Raw genomic sequence first — 20,670 nt, 5'->3', positions numbered from 1 at the left:
TGGTCTACGATGGAGTGAACTCGCCCAAAGATAAGCGCGGATCCAACTTCGTGGGGGGAGGGGGGGGGGCAACCTACTATCCGTCATAACGAAACGCAGCATACAGCCAGAACAAATCTTATTCTCTTCTTCGACCTAGCGTTTTCCAGGCCAGGATCCGATTTTCAACAACTGTCTTCTCCACTTTGCCCGGTCTTCGGCATCCTGAGGTGTGGGATTGTTCTACATGTCCGCTGTCACGACGTCTATCCAGCGCTTCCTAGGCCTATTTAGCGCGGCCAAAACAAATCATATATTATTAACTGATATAGACAGCACTTTTTATACTTACGACAAGTATAAGCCTTGATACATTTCTTGGTGATACGGTCTCTTTTGTCCAGAAGGCCGCATGTGCATCTAGGTGGGTCACATACTATTCCCACTGGACAGGTTTGAGGGGAGTTGCGGTTTTTAGGGCAATAATCTCCTTCGCATGCGATGGCTGGGCAACGGTTCCACATCTCACCTTCTGGACAAGGTGGTGTGGCTGAAAGGTTTTAATTTCATTTTAGTAAGTATGCACAGCTAGCCCTGAAAATTAAAATTAGGACAAAATATTTTTTAATCTTACGTACACGATAACCTAACGATGATTTTCAATGTGGTGTTAATTTGGTAACACGTGGTAACACATAATAAATAAACACTGATGGGAGACTTTTAATAAATAAAATATTTAGTTGGTAAGTTTTACTATTCCTACTACCAAATGAATAAGTACTATCTATACTACAACTTCAGATTTTTTTTTTACTAGGTATGTTTATATGTATTAAATTTAATCACTTCTGCAAATAAATTATACGAGTATGACTAATTTTATGGGTAAGCGTTATTAAAATTTAATAATGGAAGAAAATGACGCGCATATTTTTGACGCTAAATTGAAACAACTGTATAAATATTTAATCAAAGTCACGTCAGCCAGGCGAACAATAAAATATAAATTATGGTTACAAATATTTTTCTTTAAATTACTGATTTCATGCATTGATATTATTACATTATCAAAATACTGAGTGGTCGAGGAAATACTGGGTAGTATAGTTGAAAATATTAAAAATCATTTACTTCATGCTATCGTACTCTGAATCTAAACGGTATCAATGGTATCTTTAATTAGTACCTATGAAACGGTAATAATTCATTTCTTTAAAAGTTTTCTAGTTTTTTTATACTACGTCGGTGGCAAACAAGCATACGGTCCGCCTGTTGGATAAGGTCACCGTAACCTATGGACGCCTGCAACTTAAACAGTGTCACATACGCGTTGCCAACCCATTAGAAACTTGTACACTCCCTTTTGCTGTGTTAACTACACAGCAAAAAGGAAGTGTAAAGAACGACCACTCAACGACTTCTTCTCACCGCGACCACAAGTATTACGCCGTCCTTGAAACGGCAGAGGTTAGTTTCAAAAATTTAGTTATACGTGTAGTCCCGTTTGAAATTTCAATGTAAGCACAGTACTTACGACATAGGCTTTCCGCCACGCACACATTGCTAGCATTCCTGTAGAAGCCTGGATTGCATCGGCAGCCAGTCCTACAAACAGCAGGTTGAATAGGGCAGTTGAAGACCTTGCCAATGGTTTCGCATGTTTGATTTGAGCACCCGTTGATACACATGTCGTAATATTCGTTCTGACCCTTGCATGGGTTGTTTTTTGCTGCTAAAAGATGAAAATTTATTTAAAAATACTTTCTGATTTGAAACTGGGATTTGAATCTCCTTAACTTAAAAAAAGCAGTCAGTAAAATAGATGCTCCAAACATAACCACGACCGGTCTGGCTCAGTCGGTAGTGACCCTGCCTGCTAAGCCGCGGTCCTGGTTCGAATCCCGGTAAGGGCACTTATTTGTGTGATGAGCACAGATATTTGTTCCTGAGTCATGGATGTTTTCTATGTATATAAGTATGTATTTATCTATTTAAGTATGTATATCGTCGCTTAGCACCCATCGTACAAGCTTTGCTTAGTTTGGGGCTAAGTTGATCTGTGTAAGGTGTCCCCAATATTTATTTATTTATAATAATCTCTCTGTAAAATCCATTGACTTTTGAATAGATTTATTGATTGCAGACTAAAATCCTGCTTTCATCCTGAAAAATACATGTTCCTAAGATTTTTTTTACTGTTTCTTTCAATAATATGACAGGTTTGTGTTGGTCGTTATTAAGTGTTATGCCAAACTACAGCACGTCCTACACTTGTCTAATAATTACAAGATGCTGGATTACCAAATTAGATATGCAATAAATAATTGTATTAAATGAAACACAAAGGCGTTCATGCAAGACTGTTTTATTTTCATAGTGACGGTGGTTACATATAGAATATTTGTATACCTACCTACATACATTACATTCCCCCTCTAAGAAAATTGCACGAAGTAAGAATGTAACAAACGAAATCGTGCCTTATTTATGATCCTTTATACAAGTTAAAGAACACTTCTTATAACGAAAGCTTATTGTGTGAGTACTTATGTCTAGTTACAAACATCAGTCGGCACCGGTGTTAAGTAAAACATGATTGACCATGAGTACCCTGACGTCATGACCTAACCCTACTTAATACAAAACTGTTATCTAATCATATCATTATGACTATCTATTCATCTAGACAGGTGTGAGGCATGTTTAGCCAAGAATTACAATATCAATAACTGCTTATGTGTTAACTTACAACTAAAACAAAACAATTTATTTTAGGTACTTATAAATACATTAGGTGCATAGTTTTGTCTACATAGGTATAGGTACACATGTTACTGTTTAATATACAAGTATAGAATACATACAGAGTAGGTATTGACAATCAGATGCTTTGATATTGTTACGCAGTTGTGTATACCTACCTATGTTGGGGTCACCCGGACAAAGATATATTTTTTTTTCTAACCTTTCACGAAAGATAATACCTATCTAAAACTTATAATTAATTTTAGCGCGCGGTCGTAGCGCCCTCGTTTGCACTGTGCCCGCGGTTGGTTGGCGGACTGGCGTGCACGGACTGCACGGCTGGGAGAGGGCCCTATTCGACTTACCTTTTTCTGATGAGGTTTCTGCACCTTGGAATTCTGGAGACTCTGGTCTGGATAGAATTTCGTTTTGCTGGCTTGGTGAGGAGAGGGAGACCTCGGGTTCAGTAGACAGATTGTCACTAGGTAGTGAGTAACGTACCGCTTTGCCCTTGATAAGCTGGTCCACGTGCCTGGTCCCGACCTGTTCACCAACCTTAACATTGTATGTGACAGCGCCCGTGCGCTCAGTCACTAAGCCCTCTGTCCATTTTGGACTATTTTTGGAATAATTTCTAACCAATACCAGGTCGCCTTGACGTAATTCGCGAGTGGTCCCGCCGGCATGGCGCAACTGTGCGCTCTGCGCTTCCTGAACCCTGGCGGCGGGCGTGGCGCTGCCGGCGCGCAGCAAGTCCAGACGTGTGCGCAGCCGTCGCCCTAGCATCGCCACGGCGGGCTCGCGGGCTGTGCTGCTGTGCGGACTGTTGCGATATTGCAGTAGAAATTTTAAAAGAGCTGTCTCTGCGTTCTCACCTTCTGATGTGGCCTTTTTGAGGACCTTCTTCACCGTCTTCACGGCGTTCTCTGCTGCTCCGTTGCTTGACGGATGGTATGGAGCTGTGACGACGTGCAAGATGCCATTTTTCTGTAGAAAGGCCTCGAAGTCGTGTGATGTAAATGGTGGGCCACCATCAGTGACCATTTGTATGGGTAGGCCATACCTTGCGAAGACCTCCCTCAACTTGAGATTCACGTGCGCGGCAGTTGTGCCGCTCGCCATGGAGAATACTTCGAGCCACTTCGAATGAGCATCAATGAGGAGGAAATAAGTCCGTCCATTATGATGTAGAAAATCGACATGAAGTCTTACCCAGGGTTCGGCGGGCCAGGCATATGGCGCTGGAGTGGCGTGAGGAGGTGCGTCCAACTGAGCGCGGCAGGCGTCGCAAGAGCGCGCGCGCCGCTCCAGGTCGGCGTCCAGGCCCGGCCACCACACGTAACAACGTGCAATTTGCTTCATGCGTACCATACCCACATGTCCGGCGTGGACCTCCTCCACCACTTGTGCCCGCAGATTGGTGGGGATAACTACTCGATAGCCCCACACTATGCAATCATGGTCTATGTGCAGCGTGTCCTTTCGGTGAAAATAAGGCTTTTCATTTTCTATTTCCGTACCTGAAGGCCACCCGCTCATGATGTACCCGTACACTTTGCACAGTGTAATGTCTTTTTTTGTTTCCCTCGCCACGTCCCTGTGGCTAAGGGGGAAGGTTTCTTCCACAAAGTGTAGATATGCCGCGTCGTCCTCGTCACTTTTCTTCGACCTATAAGGAAGCGGTAGACGGGAAAGACCGTCCGCGTTACCGTTTTTGTCAGTTGACACGAATTCTATTTCGAAGTCATATGCTGCCAGTCGTACTGCATACCTCTGCAAGCGGCTCGCAGCTGTCTGGGGTATGCCGTGTTTTGGACCAAAGATATATGTGAGCGCTTTGTGATCACTTCGAAGAGTAAACTTACGGCCGAATAGGTATTGGTGGTGCTTGTTGACGCCGTATACTATGGCCAGCGCCTCCTTGTCTATCTGGCTGTAGCGCCGCTCGGTCTCGTTGAGTGTGCGCGACGCGCAGCACACGAGGCGCTCGGTGCCGTCGGGATACCGCTGTGCCAGCACTGCGCCAAGTCCATAGGCGCTGCTGTTCACGCAGAGAACCAGCGGCAGCGTTGGCTCGTAGTGTGCCAGCGCCGTACTGTTCAGCAACTCACCTTTAACTTGCTTGAAAGCCTGGCCACACGAATGTGACCACTGCCACCGGTTACCCTTAGCAAGCAGAGCGTACAGAGGATGTAAAATGGTACTGATATTGGGTATAAATCGTGCATAATAATTGACTAGACCCAAGGCGGCTCTAAGCTGTGACACATTTTGTGGCACAGGTAAATTTTCAATTGCAGCTATTTTATCTTTGTCCGTGTGCAGACCATTTTTATTTATCCTGTACCCGAGGTAACAAACTTCGTCTTTAAAAAATTCACATTTTTCGAACTTGACACGCAAACCCGCTTCTCTCAATCTAGTTAAAAACTGCTTTCAAGTTTTTCATATGATGGTCTTTATTTCTACCAGTAACACAAATGTCATCGATAAATGCCACTACACCCTCCAACCCACTAAGCGTCTCTTCGATAAGTTTTTGGAATATTTCAGGCAAACACTTAATTCCGAATGGAGCCCTTCTGTACAAAAAAGTACCTACGTGAGTAGTTATAGCGGTTAGAGGTTGTGAGTCATCATCGAGAACCAGTTGTAAATATGCGTTCTTTAAATCTAATTTAGTGAACTTTTCCCCACCGCTTAAAGCTGCAAACAACTGTTCGATGCGGGGCAGGGGATAGTGAAACTCTTTTAAAAACCTATTTACAGTGACCTTGTAGTCGCCACATATGCGAATCGAACCGTCTCGCTTGATTACGGGAACTATTGGGGTCCCGTATTCCGAGGAATCGACTTTATAAATGACATTTTCTAATTGCAACCTTTCAAGCTCCCGTTCGACTGGCACACGCAGCGCTAGAGGCAATGGTCGGGCTTTGCAGAATATCGGAGAACTATCTTTCAAATGTAAATGTATTTTATTTTTAAAAGTACCTAATTTATCATCAAAGACTTCTGGAAATTCATTTTTTAATTGAAGTACCAATGGATCACAGTGGTCAGATATTTTGTTCATCTCAATAGACGTGAGTTTTAATTTACGTAACCAAGTCCGACCTAATAGGGGCGAGCCGCCGTTTTCAATAACAAACAACCGCAAATCAGCTGACTCGCTCCCGCTCGTAACTCGCACTCTAATATACCCTAGAGGGACTATTGGCACTTTCGTATATGAATGAAATCTATCGTCGTCTTTTAATAAATTTAAATGTGAAATATGCTCATCATAAAATTGTTTTGATATCGCCGATATTCTACTGCCCGTATCAATTTCAAATGAAATATTACGATTCTCGACTTTAAGGGTACAATGATAAGGCCCATCTTTTATTTTACTTTTTACTGATAGAATCTTGTACATACCATCACTCATATCGTCGTCCGAGCTATCACTATCAATGTAGTTCTGATACTTAGACCTGCCGGCACTATCACTTTTACTGTCTACACTTTTCTTACACACTGTAGCCAAATGTCCTTTATCTTTGCACAAATTGCAAGTATACGACTTGTACCGACACTTGTTAGGCGCGTGTCCCTCCCGGCCACAGCGCCAGCAAGCGGGCCGCCGCTTGGCCGGCGCCTGGCCCACGCGGTGCAGGCCGGCCGCGCCCTGCCCGAGTCCTGCCGCCGGCGCCCCGCCGCCGCCGCCGCCGCTGGCCGCTGTCTCAGCGTGCCGCTCGGCCGCTTCCAATGCGAGCGCCAACTCCACCGCCTTTTTGTAGTCCAATGTAGGTTCCGCGAACAAGCGCGACCTCATATCTTCACTTTTGAGGCCCGAAACGAATTGGTCGCGTAGATTTTCCTCCAGGTTTGTACCGAAATTGCAATATGTCGCGAGATGTTTTAAATTTTGAAGGAAAACCCCGATCGATTCGCCTTCCGCTTGCCGCCGCTGTCGAAAAATGTGCCTCTCTGCTATTTCTGACCTTTTGGGATCCAGATGCGTTTTAACCAGGGCCACTAGGCTTTTGAAGTCCTTCTTTTCTGGATGGTCAGGTGCACACAAGTCACACATCAATTCGTAGGTCGCAGAGCCGACGTGGGTTACTAACGTGGCAACGCGCAGCCCCTCCTTTATTTCATTTAGTAGAATATATTGTTCCACCAGCCGCACGTACGCGTCCCAGTTGCCTCGACCATGTAGATCGAATTCGTGCAACTTTCCAAAAGGCATGATCACTAATTTCGACTAAAATTCACCAATTCGTCGCCAGTTAGAATGTATTAAATGAAACACAAAGGCGTTCATGCAAGACTGTTTTATTTTCATAGTGACGGTGGTTACATATAGAATATTTGTATACCTACCTACATACATTACAACTTACGACATTCGCTTTGTGGCACACACACATTGTCAGCATTCCTCCAATACCCTGCTTTACACCGGCAGCCTTCCCTACAAACAGCGGGTTGGATCGGACAGTGGAGAACCTTGGCGATTTCGTTGCAGCTCTGAGTGGAACAACCACTGATGCATGTATTGTAATACTCGTTTTGTCCGGGACAGCGGTCATCGGTTGTTGGTGCTGACAATGTAAAAAGTATTAAAGATCCAGTTGCATACACTGGTTAGAAGTTTTGGATTCAAAGAAATGTAAAACATATTAGAAATATTTTGAAGAGGTTAGTCAGATCGATAGACGCGGAGCAGTCTAGTGAACAATTAAGGCGAACTGGTCCTGGAGAGTTTTTTATTTACTTAAATTAAATAAGAGTAGGTTGGCAATGTAAAACACGAAGTTTCAAATTACAATCAAGTTTCTACAAAGTAAGCTCATACTGTTTAGACTGCCTTTAATTAAATAAGATTAACGTTTCTGTATATCTATCAGGCTTAAAAAAATATTTTAATTTTTTACCTGGACATTGGCTTTGAGGTACGCAGGTTCCATTATCGGCTCTGAGGTAACCGTCGGCGCAGACACAGCCCTTGATGCAAGACTCAGAGGTCCTGTCTATGCAGATTTGAGGCGTTCCGATCTGGCTGCAGTTTCTGTGGCCACAACCTCCGTTGACACATGAGTCGTATTTTTCATTTAGTCCGCAAACTGGTGCTGAAATAGATTAAAATTGATTAAACATAGGTACAACTTGGTAACTGTCAAAAGTTTTTTTTTCACATAATCGGTTTTTTCTATAACAAGTAATAATATCTGAAATTAGTAATGGTTTGATACTTGTTTAAAATAGACAAACATCATTAAAAGTTGTAAAATCAATATGCTGATGCTTGACATTATCACTTTTTTTTTTTTTATTGAGAAAGAAACAAACGGTCACATACAGTATGAGATACATATAAGTTGTTATTGCATTTACAATAGACCTATAGTTTCCTTAAAGAATATAAGTGCTTAATTTTATTAACTACATATATACATATTCAGTTGTATAAGATAGATGCTTAAATTGTAATCATTTGCATAATAGGTACAGAGAACATACTTACCCATTATGCAAATTACTACGAGTGTTAACAAACTAATTTAAACCTTACTAATGCTTAGAATACGATACATTTTGGATAATTCAACTTTGCAAACAAAATGCTTTCTTTAAATCGCTAATACTACAGTTAAAAACATCAATGTTTGAAAGATTAACACTTTCATTATATAGTTTACAGACACGCCTTATAAACATATTTCGTGCAAAGCATGTTTGACTGAACGGGATAGCAAATAGTTCCTTTTTACGACATTTACGCTGACGCGCACGAGGGACTTTAATGTTTATTTCTTCAAGCAACGAGGGGATCGCTAATTTTGAGTGTAAGGGCCTTATCACACTTGCGATTTGCGGGCGATTTGAAAGCGAAACGAACGCGCAGCGAGTTCGCCGCGAGTGCGCAGCGAGTTCGCCGCGAGTACGCAGCGAGTTCGCCGCGAGTGCGCAGCGAGTTCGCCGCGTCTAGAGTCGAGACTTCATGCTGTATTCATCAGCAAAATTAATTTCTATCCACTTTAGTTTAAGTCGATATTTGTAGTAGTTTATTATCTACGAATGTGGACAGATGGACAACCAACAATAAATAATGGCACCGTCGGAAGATTCAAATACTGTTGCAATGGATATCGCGACGAACACGCTGCGCACTCGCGGCAAACTCGCTGCGCGTTCGCTTCGCTTTCAAATCGCCTGCAAATCGCAAGTGTGATAAGGCCCTAAATATTTTATAAAGTAAGACCGAGTCTACGCAGTCACGGCGGTCTTTAAGAGGCTGAATTTTATAATGCTTTAATGAGGAGGTGTAATCGGCATAGTCATGACCTGTTCTATAATCTAACGTTTTTACGAATTTCTTTTGGAGCCTCTCGATTCTGTCAATATGAACAGCATGGAAAGGCTTCCAAACAGCGCATGCAAATTCTAAACGACTCCTGACATAGCTATTGTACAGTGTTATATAACTAAAAGAATTATTAAAAGGCTTGCAGACTCGTAGGTTTAAAACCTAATTGCTTAAACGATTTTGTGACTACGTTATCAATATGGGGAATAAACGACATCTTTGAATCCATTGTCACACCGAGATCTCAGATTTGGGTTACTCTATTTAATGTTTTATTAGAAATAGTATAATTATGATTAATATTTTTCTTTTTTCTAGTAAAAGTTATAATACTACACTTTTCATTGTTCAGAAATAAATTATTATCATTGCAGTATCTCTCTAAGTTAATTAAATCCTCTTGTAGTAGATCACAATCTGAGCCATCTCTAATAGTTTTATAAATCTTAGCATCATCCGCGTAAAGTAATACTTTAGAATGCTTAATGTAGTCTGTTATATCATTTATATATAGCACAAAAAGAAGAGGTCCCAAATGAGATCCCTGTGGGACTCCTGATGTGACAACCCTGTACTGCGATGTGTAACCGGACAATACAACTGCCTGTGTTCTAGATTCAATATATGATTTTATCCAACGATAGAGATCACCGTGTATACCGAGTTGCCATAGCTTATTTAACAATGTGCTGTGACAGATTTTATCGAATGCCTTAGCAAAATCGGTATCGGCATCTACACAGTGTCCACTATCCATAGCCCTAATAACGTCTCCTGTAAAAATCAACAAATTACTATCCACCGAACGACCTTTAAAGAAACCATGCTGGTGGGGGGTAATATGATCCTTAACAACTTCGAAGAGTTGACATTTAACTATCTTTTCGAGAATTTTACTGAACTGGCAGAGTTTCGATATAGGTCGGTACTTTTCGACTTCATGACTTACTTTTCCTTTTGGTATTGGAGTTATCCAAGCCTGTTTCCATATTTTTGGCACACATCCATTACTTATTGATTTTTTGAATAGGTAACATAAGGGTTTTGTCAGAAAATTTGAACATTTTTTTATAAAAAGAGGGTGTACCCCGTCCGGACCGGAACCTTTATGAATATTGATAGCATTTAACTGATTTAGAACAATTTTAGTTGTAATTTCTATAGAATTTATATCAATGGGAGGGTGTGACAGTGAATCTAAACTATTACTAACCTTAGACATATTGTATATCTCAAAAACAGAATGGAAATAATCATTAAAGTAATTACATATTTGTATGGCATCTGAAGATGAGTTACCATTATAAGACATCGTTTGAGGGAGTTTATTTTTGGAAAATACTGACTTAACATAGGTCCAAAAAAAGGCTGGATGCGTTTTTATTTTGTTCTCCGAATAAGCAATATAACTTTTATAGCATTGAGTCTCCATTTTCTCGGCCCGTTTTCTTAAATTTTTAAATTGAATATAATCAAGTGGGTTTTTATACGTTTTCCACAATTTGTGATATTCACGTTTTTCGTTTAGAATTTTTTTTAAATTTTTACTATGCCAAACAGGGGCTGAAGAAGAGGTGTTTATTTTACGACGGGGTACGTACTCGTACTTGGCAAAAAGATCATTTATAATTTCATAAAATAGTTCTATACATTTTTCTAAGTTACAGTTATTGAACAATGACTGCCAATTAATTTTAGATAGTTCTATATTCATATTTCTAAAATCGGCTAAATGAAAATTATACACTGAAACTGGGGCCGATTTAATAGGGCCAGTTGAAAGGTCAAATAATAAATCTAATGTGAGCGATTTATGATGGCTGTCTTCAGGAGTTAAGGGATAATCACAAGCGGCAACAGTACAAACACAATTACTTATTATTAAATCTAGAATACGATGGTTGCTATTTAAAATATGATTATATTGTTTTAAGTCTGTAAAGCACAAAAATCTTGTAGCAAATTCGTTTCATAATTACCACTTGATGTTAAGATTAAATTAGCTGAGGAGGAGGCTACCCAGTTGGCGTCAGGTATGTTAAAATCCCCTGTTAACAAAAACAAATCATCGGGCCGTTCGGTAATTAAGTCACTAACAATATTAAGAAATGAATCGAGCGCCTCCTTATGTCCTTGACCTTGAGGTATGTAAATGCATGCAATATTACAGTATCGCTGTTTATTTACACCACCGCGCTTAGAGAAGTTTCCAGGTCCGTGCTCGATACCTATAGGAAGAGATACCCACACACAATCACAGTATGCCCACGCGGGCACGGGCCAGTCCCGGGCGATAGGCTGGTATATATACTTAGCTCGCACAGCCACCGGCACTCCGCCCCCCCGCGCTGCACCACTGTCAACAGCTGACCGATCGCATCGAAATACGCTGTATCTGTTATCAAAATATTCATTATCATAAAAATCTGCCGTAAGCCATGTTTCGGTTAGACAAATAAAATCATAATGTGACTGCGCGATTTGTGAAAAAAAAACTGAAGAGATTTAGTCCGTAATCCCCTCACATTCTGATAATAACCCGTTATGTTACTAATTGACATAATTTGATGTGTGTTGGTGTCGTCGTTAAAAAGGAACCCTTACGTGTGTCATAACATTATTAAAAACTGTGCAGAAATAATGTACGAAATATATTAAAAAGCTATATTGATGCATTGTACTTGAATATAGAACAAAATGATGGCGTGAACTAAGTATAAACATAATATTTACTAGCGAAATCTTGTGCAGTCTTAAATAGGTATTAAACATGTAAAAAAGCGAGCGCAGATTAAAATAATTATTGTTTTTAGAATTTCTTCTAACTAGTACATTTCGAGCGAAAACCAGGTAATAAAAGATAATTTGTCATTTTAAATTTTCTAAATTGTGACTATTACGTATTTGTATGATTTTACTGGTCTCAGTCTTCCGCATAAATATCTTGCAATCCCTGGTCCAAACAAATTAATAATTTAGCTCAACTTTAAGTTCTCTGGCACGTTTGAGTAACAATTTATTCGCCGGTGTAAGGTGATCTCCAATGTAAACAGCCGACGCCGGCCCCGGGAGGTTGATGTCGGCGGTGGTTAGTCCTCGGCGCGCGCGCACGGCGCCTAGCAACTCATCCTTACGCCGGCGCTGGGTAAATCGCACGATAATGGCCGGCGGGCGTACACTTGTGTTGCTGTTTTGCGGATCCGAAACAAAACGTCGAACGCGATATATTGTGTCTACGTCGCTCTCTGAGATTTTGTATCCCACCAGATTGCAAATGTTCCACAAAATGTTATTTAAGTTTTCTCCCTTTTGTAAAGGGATCCCGGATATCTCAACATTGTTAAGTAGGGAGAACTGCTTATTATTATTATTTTCGGTGATTAAATTCTCAATTTTTTCACTTGCCGCTTTGAGATCATTTTGGAGGGTGGGGAGTATAGCACTTTTATCCTCGACTGATGAAACCCTGGTGCTAAGAGTTGATAACTCCCCCTTAATCTGCGCTTGTTCGTTAATCAAGGCCTGCGTTTGAGATAATACCGACCTGATTTCTTCTTTAAGATCGGCACTAGAGGATGCAACTTGTGCCACAATATCCTTACGTAAATTTTGAAACTCCTGTTTGATGTCATAATCGTAGTCAGGCTGCTTCCTTTTGCGCATATGTAACTTCAGGTCCTCTGAGGGGCTTTGTGATGGAAAGTTCGGTTGGGATTCAGATTTCGTTAATGCGCCCTGGGTGCCTATATCACCACTCACGGACCCCATATTGTGCATAGCAACAGAAAACCTGCAGCAATCCGACTTGTTTACAGTACAGTGGCAGCGGGAGCGTTCCGTCCCTCGCACCCCGCGGTAGATAAGATAAGCACTGCACTTCACGTTGAAAACTAAACGTTGTAGAATACGCAGATAAGGTTTATAATTGCACAACACTAATTTTAAATAATTTAATACATTTTAGCACACAGGTAGCTTCGACGCTGTCGCGAGACGGAATTGCAAAAATTGGTCCATTGTGAACTCTAAATTCTAGTTTTAAATTATTGTGGTGCAGCATATTATTGTGTTTTATACCAATATTTTCTTTTGTTTCGTCTTTATCTAAAATAGCGATGAATTAGTGGAAGTAAAGACATAAGGTGTATGTATGGTAGGTAGGGAATATAATTTTTATTGAGTTTAATTTATAGCTACTTACTGCATTGCTCTGGCACGACGCATTTCTTGAGATTGTTGTCAAATACAAAACCTGGTTTGCAGTCGCATTTGTCGGGTTTGCATTGTATGCGTGGGCAGAGAAGTGATTTATTCTTTATCTTATAGTCGGAGCACCTGCGTCCGCAGTTTATACCGCAACCAGGCTGTGCGTTTGGATCACCACCACAACCTGAATTGAAAGTAACAACACTTTTCTTAGTCAAAGTTAAATCATATTTGTACATAATAATTATGTTACTCGTTTTAAGTTTCCAAACTGAATTGGGGTTAAACTACTAGTGCCCACATATATAATCCAAATTTTGAAGAAGACGGTAAGAAAAATGACTAAAAACAATGCCATTGACGATGACGATGTTGTATCAGAATGTCTAAGAGAAGGTAGAAGACAGATACACGTAGAAAATTCTCCATCTTCATAACTTCTACTGCACGATGATAATGAGAACTGATTTTCTGTAAAAAGCATCCTTCAGAAACAGCCACTAACGATTATTTTACATTTCTTAGCCAACCATGATGAAACAATAATAAAGTACAAATGAAAGCCAGTATCAGCTCTGAGTGGAACAACCACCTGATGCATGTGTTGTAATACTCGTTTTGTCCGGGACAGCGGTCATCCGTTTGTGGTGCTGACAATGTAAAAAGTATTAAAGATCCAGTTGCATACTCCGGTAAGAAGTTTTGGAATCAAAGAAATGTAGAACATATTAGAAATATTTTGAAGAGGTTAGTCAGATCGATAGACGCGGAGCAGTCTAGTGAACAATTAAGGCGAACTGGTCCTGGAGAGTTTTTTATTTACTTAAATTAAATGAGAGTAATTGGCAATGTAAAACACGACGTTTCAAATTACAATCAAGTTTCTACAAAGTAAGCACTCATACTGTTTAGACTGCCTTTAATTAAGATATCATGTTGCTGAAATAAGATTAACGTTTCTGTATATCTATCAGGCTAAAAAAAAATTTTTTTTTACCTGGACATTGGCTTTGAGGTACGCAGGTTCCATTATCGGCTCTGAGGTAACCGTCGGCGCAGACGCAGCCCTTGATGCAAGACTCAGAGGTCCTGTCTATGCAGAATTGAGGCGTTCCAATCTGGCTGCAGTTTCTGTGGCCACAACCTCCGTTCACACACGAGTCGTATTTTTCATTTAGTCCGCAAACCGGTGCTGAAATAGATTAAAATTGATTAAACATAGTACAACTTGGTAACTGTCAAAAGTTTTTTTTTCACATAATCGGTTTTTTCTATAATAAGTAATAATATCTGAAATTAGTAATGGTTTGATACTTGTTTAAAATAGACAAACATCATTAAAAGTTGTAAAATCAATATGCTGATGCTTGACATTATCACTATTGCAAAAATTGGTCCATTGTGAACTCTAAATTCTAGTTTTAAATTACTGTGGTGCAGCATATTATTGTGTTTTATACCAATATTTTATTTTGTTTCGTCTTTATCTAAAATAGCGATGAATTAGTGGAAGTAAAGACATAAGGTGTATGTATGGTAGGTAGGGAATATAATTTTTATTGAGTTTAATTTATAGCTACTTACTGCATTGCTCTGGCACGACGCATTTCTTGAGATTGTTGTCAAATACAAAACCTGGTTTGCAGTCGCATTTGTCGGGTTTGCATTGGATGCGTGGGCAGAGAAGTGATTTATTCTTTATCTTATAGTCGGAGCACCTGTTTCCGCAGTTTATACCGCAACCAGGCTGTGCGTTTGGATCACCACCACATCCTGAATTGAAAGTAACAACACTTTTCTTAGTCAAAGTTAAATCATATTTGTACATAATAATTATGTTACTCGTTTTAAGTTTCCAAACTGAATTGGGGTGAAACTACTAGTGCCTACATATATAATCCAAATTTTGAAGAAGATGGGAAGAAATATGACTAAAAACAACGCAACGGTGACGATGTTGTATCAGGATGTCTACGAGAAGGTAGAAGACAGATACACGTAGAAAATGCTCCATCTTCATAACTTCTACTGCACGATGATAATGAGAACTGATTTTCTGTAAAAAGCATCCTTCAGAGTCAGCCACTAACGATTATTTTACATTTCTTAGCCAACCATGATGAAACAATAATAAAGTACAAATGAAAGCCAGTATCAAACTTACCAATTTGAGGACACTGGTTTTCAAGAACGCAAGATCCATTGGCATTGCGCAGATAACCCTCGGCACAAACGCATCCTTTAGTACAGGAATCGGGAGTTCTATCGATGCAGATTTTGGGCTTGCCCAGTTGACTGCAGTTCCTATGAGAGCATCCGCCGTTGGTGCACGTGGAATAAACTTCGTGAAGTCCACATGTTGGCGCTAGAGGGTTAAATACGCATAGTTGATTACAATTTCAAGAAAGTCCACTAGTCATAGTAATGTTTTAGACCTCAGTTACATAATGTATAAATGTTGGACAACTTATTAATTTTGCAACAATGCCACATAAATAACCTACTCTTTTTATAAACTGTTTTTTTTTTTTTTTTTTTTATCATGTAGTGAGTAGGGTTGCTAAAATTCTCTGACTGTTATGGTCGTCAACACTCATGTGACACCTTTGGAGCTGCTTACGTAGACGGTTTACCGGTGGTGGTCCGTAAACTTGTTTGCCACCGACATAGTATAAACAAATCATTTTTGGTTTCAAAGTAAAACACCGACAAATTCAAAGGACTAAAATCACTAAGAGTAGGTAAAAGAATCTCAATAGTAAAACAAACACTTACTGCAATCTTTAGATAAAACGCACTTCTTGACGTTAGGGTCGTAGACGTATCCAGTGTTGCAGTCACATCCGTCCAAGTAGCAAAGGAGAATGCAGGGTGCATTTTTAATCTTGTAGGTGGCACAAGTCTGTCCACAGTTGACGCCACAACCAGGGTGCGAGTTGGGATCATCTCCGCAACCTATATGGAAAGAATTTTATTGGTATATAAAATTTTGTACATAGGTACTCATAATATAGTCATTAAAAAAATGGATGTCTAAAATAAGAACAAAAACCTTATTCGATATGCGAAAACTGACATATCGTGTTGATGTAAGGGAAACCGAAGCGTGAATCACCTTCCAAAAAGATATTAAATAGCTATCCACAGTCAGACAACCAAACCAAACGATAACAAATCGGAGATTAGTAAAAACCCATTGAATATAAATATTTTTCCGCATAATACGTTACGGTACAAGTTGCTTGAGCGAATACTTTATAAGAGAAATACGATAAAATCAGCTTTTGATTGAAATTTTTACAGTAATGCATTTTCAATAAGGCCCTGACCCAAAAAACCAAAGTGAAATTTCCTTCCTTGTCATTAACAAATTACCTTCTCTGCACTGGCTCTTTAATACACAAGTTCCGTTTGACGCCCGTAAATATCCAGTTGCGCACACGCATCCCTTCTTGCAGCTTTTTTCGTCCAATTTCACGCACGGCACGGGCTTGCCCGCCTGGCTGCAGTTGCGGGCCTCGCAGCCCCCGTTTGTGCAGTTTGAGAACACTTGGTTTGGACCACATTTGTAGGTTGGTGTTAATTCTGAAAAGTTGTTGTTACCGCTTTAGTACCTGCATTATAATTTACCAATGGATTTATGACATTATTTATTTATTATTCAAATAAGTTACACAGCATAACAGTAAAACCAAGGCACTGTAAAACTAAAAAATAAAAACAATACGTATAGCACATAAATAGTAAAAAACAGATTAATAAAAACAGACGAAAAAAAATACAACAATTATAAGTTATCGTAGTAATTTATACAAGGGACGAAGTTGAAGCAAAACACATCATACTCGTTTATTTATTTAAATACAAAATATTATCTAAATATATTTGACTTCAACTAGGTACTCGTGTACATAATTTTTGATTAGTTTCATTATTTTAATAAAAAATAATTATGATTCGCAAAGATTATTAAAATTTTATTGTTTTATACATATACCTCTCATCATCCTCCTTGCGTTATCCCGGCATTTTGCCACGGCTCATGGGAGCCTGGGGTCCGCTTTGACAACTAATCCCAAGATTTGGCGTAGGCACTAGTTTTACGAAAGCGACTGCCATCTGACCTTGCAACCCGAAGGGTAACTAGACCTTATTGGAATTAGTCCGGTTTCCTCACGATGTTTTCCTTCACCGAAAAGCGACTGGCAAAATATCAAATGTCATTTCGCACATAAGTGAAAAACTCATTGGTGCGAGCCGGGGTTCAAACCCGCGACCTCCAGAACGAAAGTCGCACGCACTTACCGCTAGGCTACCAGCGCTTCCACATACATATACCTCTATTATAAATATATTTTACAAGCGTCTTTTTCGGTAAGTAAGTATTTGATGTATTATTTACTCAAGTGCCATATATATGCTAATAAATATTTAGGTCGTTTTAAGTGACTGATTTTAATGAAAGATTATCCTTACTACTGGTGTCAACTTGCGAGTTCGAGTCACAAGATGCATCTGAGTCAGCGGAACCTTGGTCTGATCCGTCTACTTCTACAGGCCCAGGTTTCTGGACGGAAGCGTCTGATGAATCTACAAGTGAAACGATATAAGTCTCCAATATAAGTGGCACTTTTGTAAATCTTCAGTAGCTTCGTTCGGAATTCGAAAACTCGAAAAAGTCAAAAATTGCGTTTCCCGGAACCCAACCCCAAACTAGATCGATTTTTCATCCCCGAAAACTCCCTCATCACAACTTTCAGCGAAATCGTTAGAGCTGCTTCCGAGATCGCCGGTATATAATTATGTAAAAGTATTGCTCGTTAGGTATTAATAATTTACGGACAATAATTCCTTTTTTAAAGGTATTACATGAAACGTTAACATGATAGTGGTAAATAAAATAAATATTATATCCTCATATCAAAACAAATAGTCGTATTCAATGTTAGTAAAAGGTACAACAGAATTAGGTACCTACTCATAGTATAACTGTTTGTTACTTACTATCTGTGCCATCAGAGACTCGCGTCTTATGTTTGTAAATCTTTGTAGAAGATGATTGTGAAGACGCGGATGATTTCGATGATGATGACGAACTTGATGAAGAGGATGTTTGAGAAGACGATGACGATGATGAGGCAGCTGATGAACTTGACGAAAGAGATGATGAAGCATCATAGCTTGATTCTGAGTCTGCGCAGTCATTATTATAATTATGAATCTGTTGTAGATAAAGTTTAGGTAAGATAAGGTTAGGTAGGTTAGGTTTTCCTGTGCGGATGCCTTGTAACAATTCGGGGCTGCCGGAGGGCGCCATGGTGGACAGAGGAGACCCGATGATCCCATGACGCCCTCGCGAACGGCACAGAGGGCGAAACGCCGGAGTGGGGTTTAGTGGGTAAACCTCTTTCCCTCCCTCTCGACAAGAGAGGGGGCCGAAAGAGGGAGTCCCACACACCCCCCTTCAAGGCCTTCCCGCGGCTGGGGAGACGGTGCGTAACGCATTCCCCATTCCGACAAAAAAAAAAGGTAGGTTAGGTTGGTGTGGATTAAGCTGTTTTTGGTTCATATCATAAACTTAAGAGTTAATCTCTTGTCGGTGGAGTATTTTCCAGCTTTTTCTATCCTGTGCCAGCTCTTTGACTCTTTGATACGACACGGCCCCTACTTTTTCTTTTATTTGGTCCATGTGGCTAAGTCTGGGCTTTCCTCGACCTCTCTTACGTCCAATCCGTCCCTCCAGAATAGTGATAATGATAAAAAGTGGTCGTGTCGCATCAAATGTCCGACTATTTTTCCGCGTCTATTTTCGATAGTTTTCAGGATGGCTCGTCTTTCATTTACTCTTGTTGTTGGTTAATTTGTTTTATTATACATGGGTAATATGGGTATATACGCACAGCCAACTATATAGGTGACGTTTGGATGTCCACTGGACCAGCATATACTTCAGTGATTTTTTTTTCGTGAGTATTCCTATCCCTCACAATTTATCCAATAATTATGTACTACTCTATTTCAATGCTTTCTATTATATGCTTTCTATTATAAAGCATGCAGTGATTGCAAAAATATCAAGATCATTATGACTAATGCAACTATAAACATAACAGTAAAAAAGTTTTCCTCGATCCAATATTTTTTATGTTAAAGTTAAAATTCAAACTGGCAATAATACAGGTATGGATGAATCTTATAAACTACTACTATAAACCAATTATAAACATATTGAATAAATACTTACCATCACAAAAGACGATGGTGGAACCAGCCACACAGGCCAAGAGCAACAGCAACTTCCACATCCTCTTTCCGGGCTGCGTGTGCTGCCAAATCGTGGCCACTTCCCGCTTTTATAACCTTCGCTTTATGAGATCGTGCACTTGTGTCAACTATTAAATTACATTTTACACCGCTGTTACTAATACGAAGATGAAAAAACATCGTATTTATTTCAACATTTACTTTTGTTTACGTCGTTATCAAGCATACTTACGTAACCTCATTACTTTCTAGGTAGCCTATTAAAATATTCAGGTTCCTCTTTTTAAATTTATTTTTTATATTTTTTAATGAGTAAATATATTTCTTTCAGTGTACGTACTTGTATTTTTGGTACGATTGATGTATTGTAAGTTGCGCCAGAATGAATTTCTCTCCCACTTATCCGCACGAAATGCACAGAATTGACTCGATAAGGTCACAGACATTGAATAATAATGAGGAATTCGATATTTATATATTAAGTCACGGTCATCTTCATTTTGTTTAACCGTCTCATTGAAACTAACACTCTAAATAGACATTCAAATATTTAAACTCGGTGTATTATTTGCAATCTTAGTTTCTATACAATTAATTGATATGACTTGAAACGTGTGAGTCTGGCTTAACATTTAGAAAAAAAAAATGTGTATGTAAAAAAATAATATATGTGGGAACAACATTGAGCCTAATAAAAATCATTTTTGCGTAACAATATTTACGACACATGAAAAACGATATTGACTTAGCTGGAAATTAAGAGGTATATTTACACAATCACAGGCGTTTAGTGATCTTACTGGAGAATAACATGAACGTGTGAATGGGCATTTTCAGAATTTGGGACCCCCCCAATTAGCGAAAGTTGTTAACAAAAATTAACTCACTGTCAGTTTTGTGACGATAATTAAGCACGAAATTCCAATAAAAATATTATTTTTGTGTTAATTACAAGACTTTAAGCGATATTCTACATTCAGAATGTGAATAGTGTACATTTTTAGACAGATTTCATGCTTAATAATTGTCGTCACAAAACTGACAGCGAGTTAATATTTGTTAACAACTTTTGCTAATTGGGCGGACCCAAATTATGAAAATGCCCGAATAAACAA

General features: G+C 39.4%; 1 protein-coding gene across 2 annotated transcripts; it reads right to left on the bottom strand.

Annotated features, from left to right (window-relative positions):
- Positions 1–2,310: 2,310 nt before the first annotated feature.
- LOC125226709 (zonadhesin-like) lies at positions 2,311–19,640 on the bottom strand. Of its 2 annotated transcripts, XM_048130786.1 has the most exons (11): positions 19,536–19,640; positions 17,768–17,881; positions 16,667–16,876; positions 16,067–16,246; positions 15,456–15,656; positions 14,876–15,064; positions 14,289–14,483; positions 13,287–13,475; positions 7,653–7,847; positions 7,099–7,319; positions 2,311–2,395 (listed from the first exon to the last, which is right to left on the bottom strand). In XM_048130786.1, exons 1-10 carry the CDS (start codon positions 19,594–19,596, stop codon positions 7,108–7,110), a joined length of 1,746 nt encoding a protein of 581 aa, XP_047986743.1. In that variant the 5' UTR covers positions 19,597–19,640; the 3' UTR covers positions 2,311–2,395; positions 7,099–7,107. The 2 variants fall into 2 exon arrangements, with proteins under 2 accessions (XP_047986743.1, XP_047986742.1); XM_048130785.1 differs by lacking the exon at positions 2,311–2,395 and having other exon boundaries at positions 7,035–7,319.
- Between the last annotated feature and the right edge of the window lie 1,030 nt (positions 19,641–20,670).

This window comes from Leguminivora glycinivorella, chromosome 5 (genome assembly GCF_023078275.1).
Source record: "Leguminivora glycinivorella isolate SPB_JAAS2020 chromosome 5, LegGlyc_1.1, whole genome shotgun sequence".
Lineage (NCBI taxonomy): Eukaryota > Metazoa > Arthropoda > Insecta > Lepidoptera > Tortricidae > Leguminivora > Leguminivora glycinivorella.
This window is presented reverse-complemented; position numbering and strand designations above follow the sequence as displayed.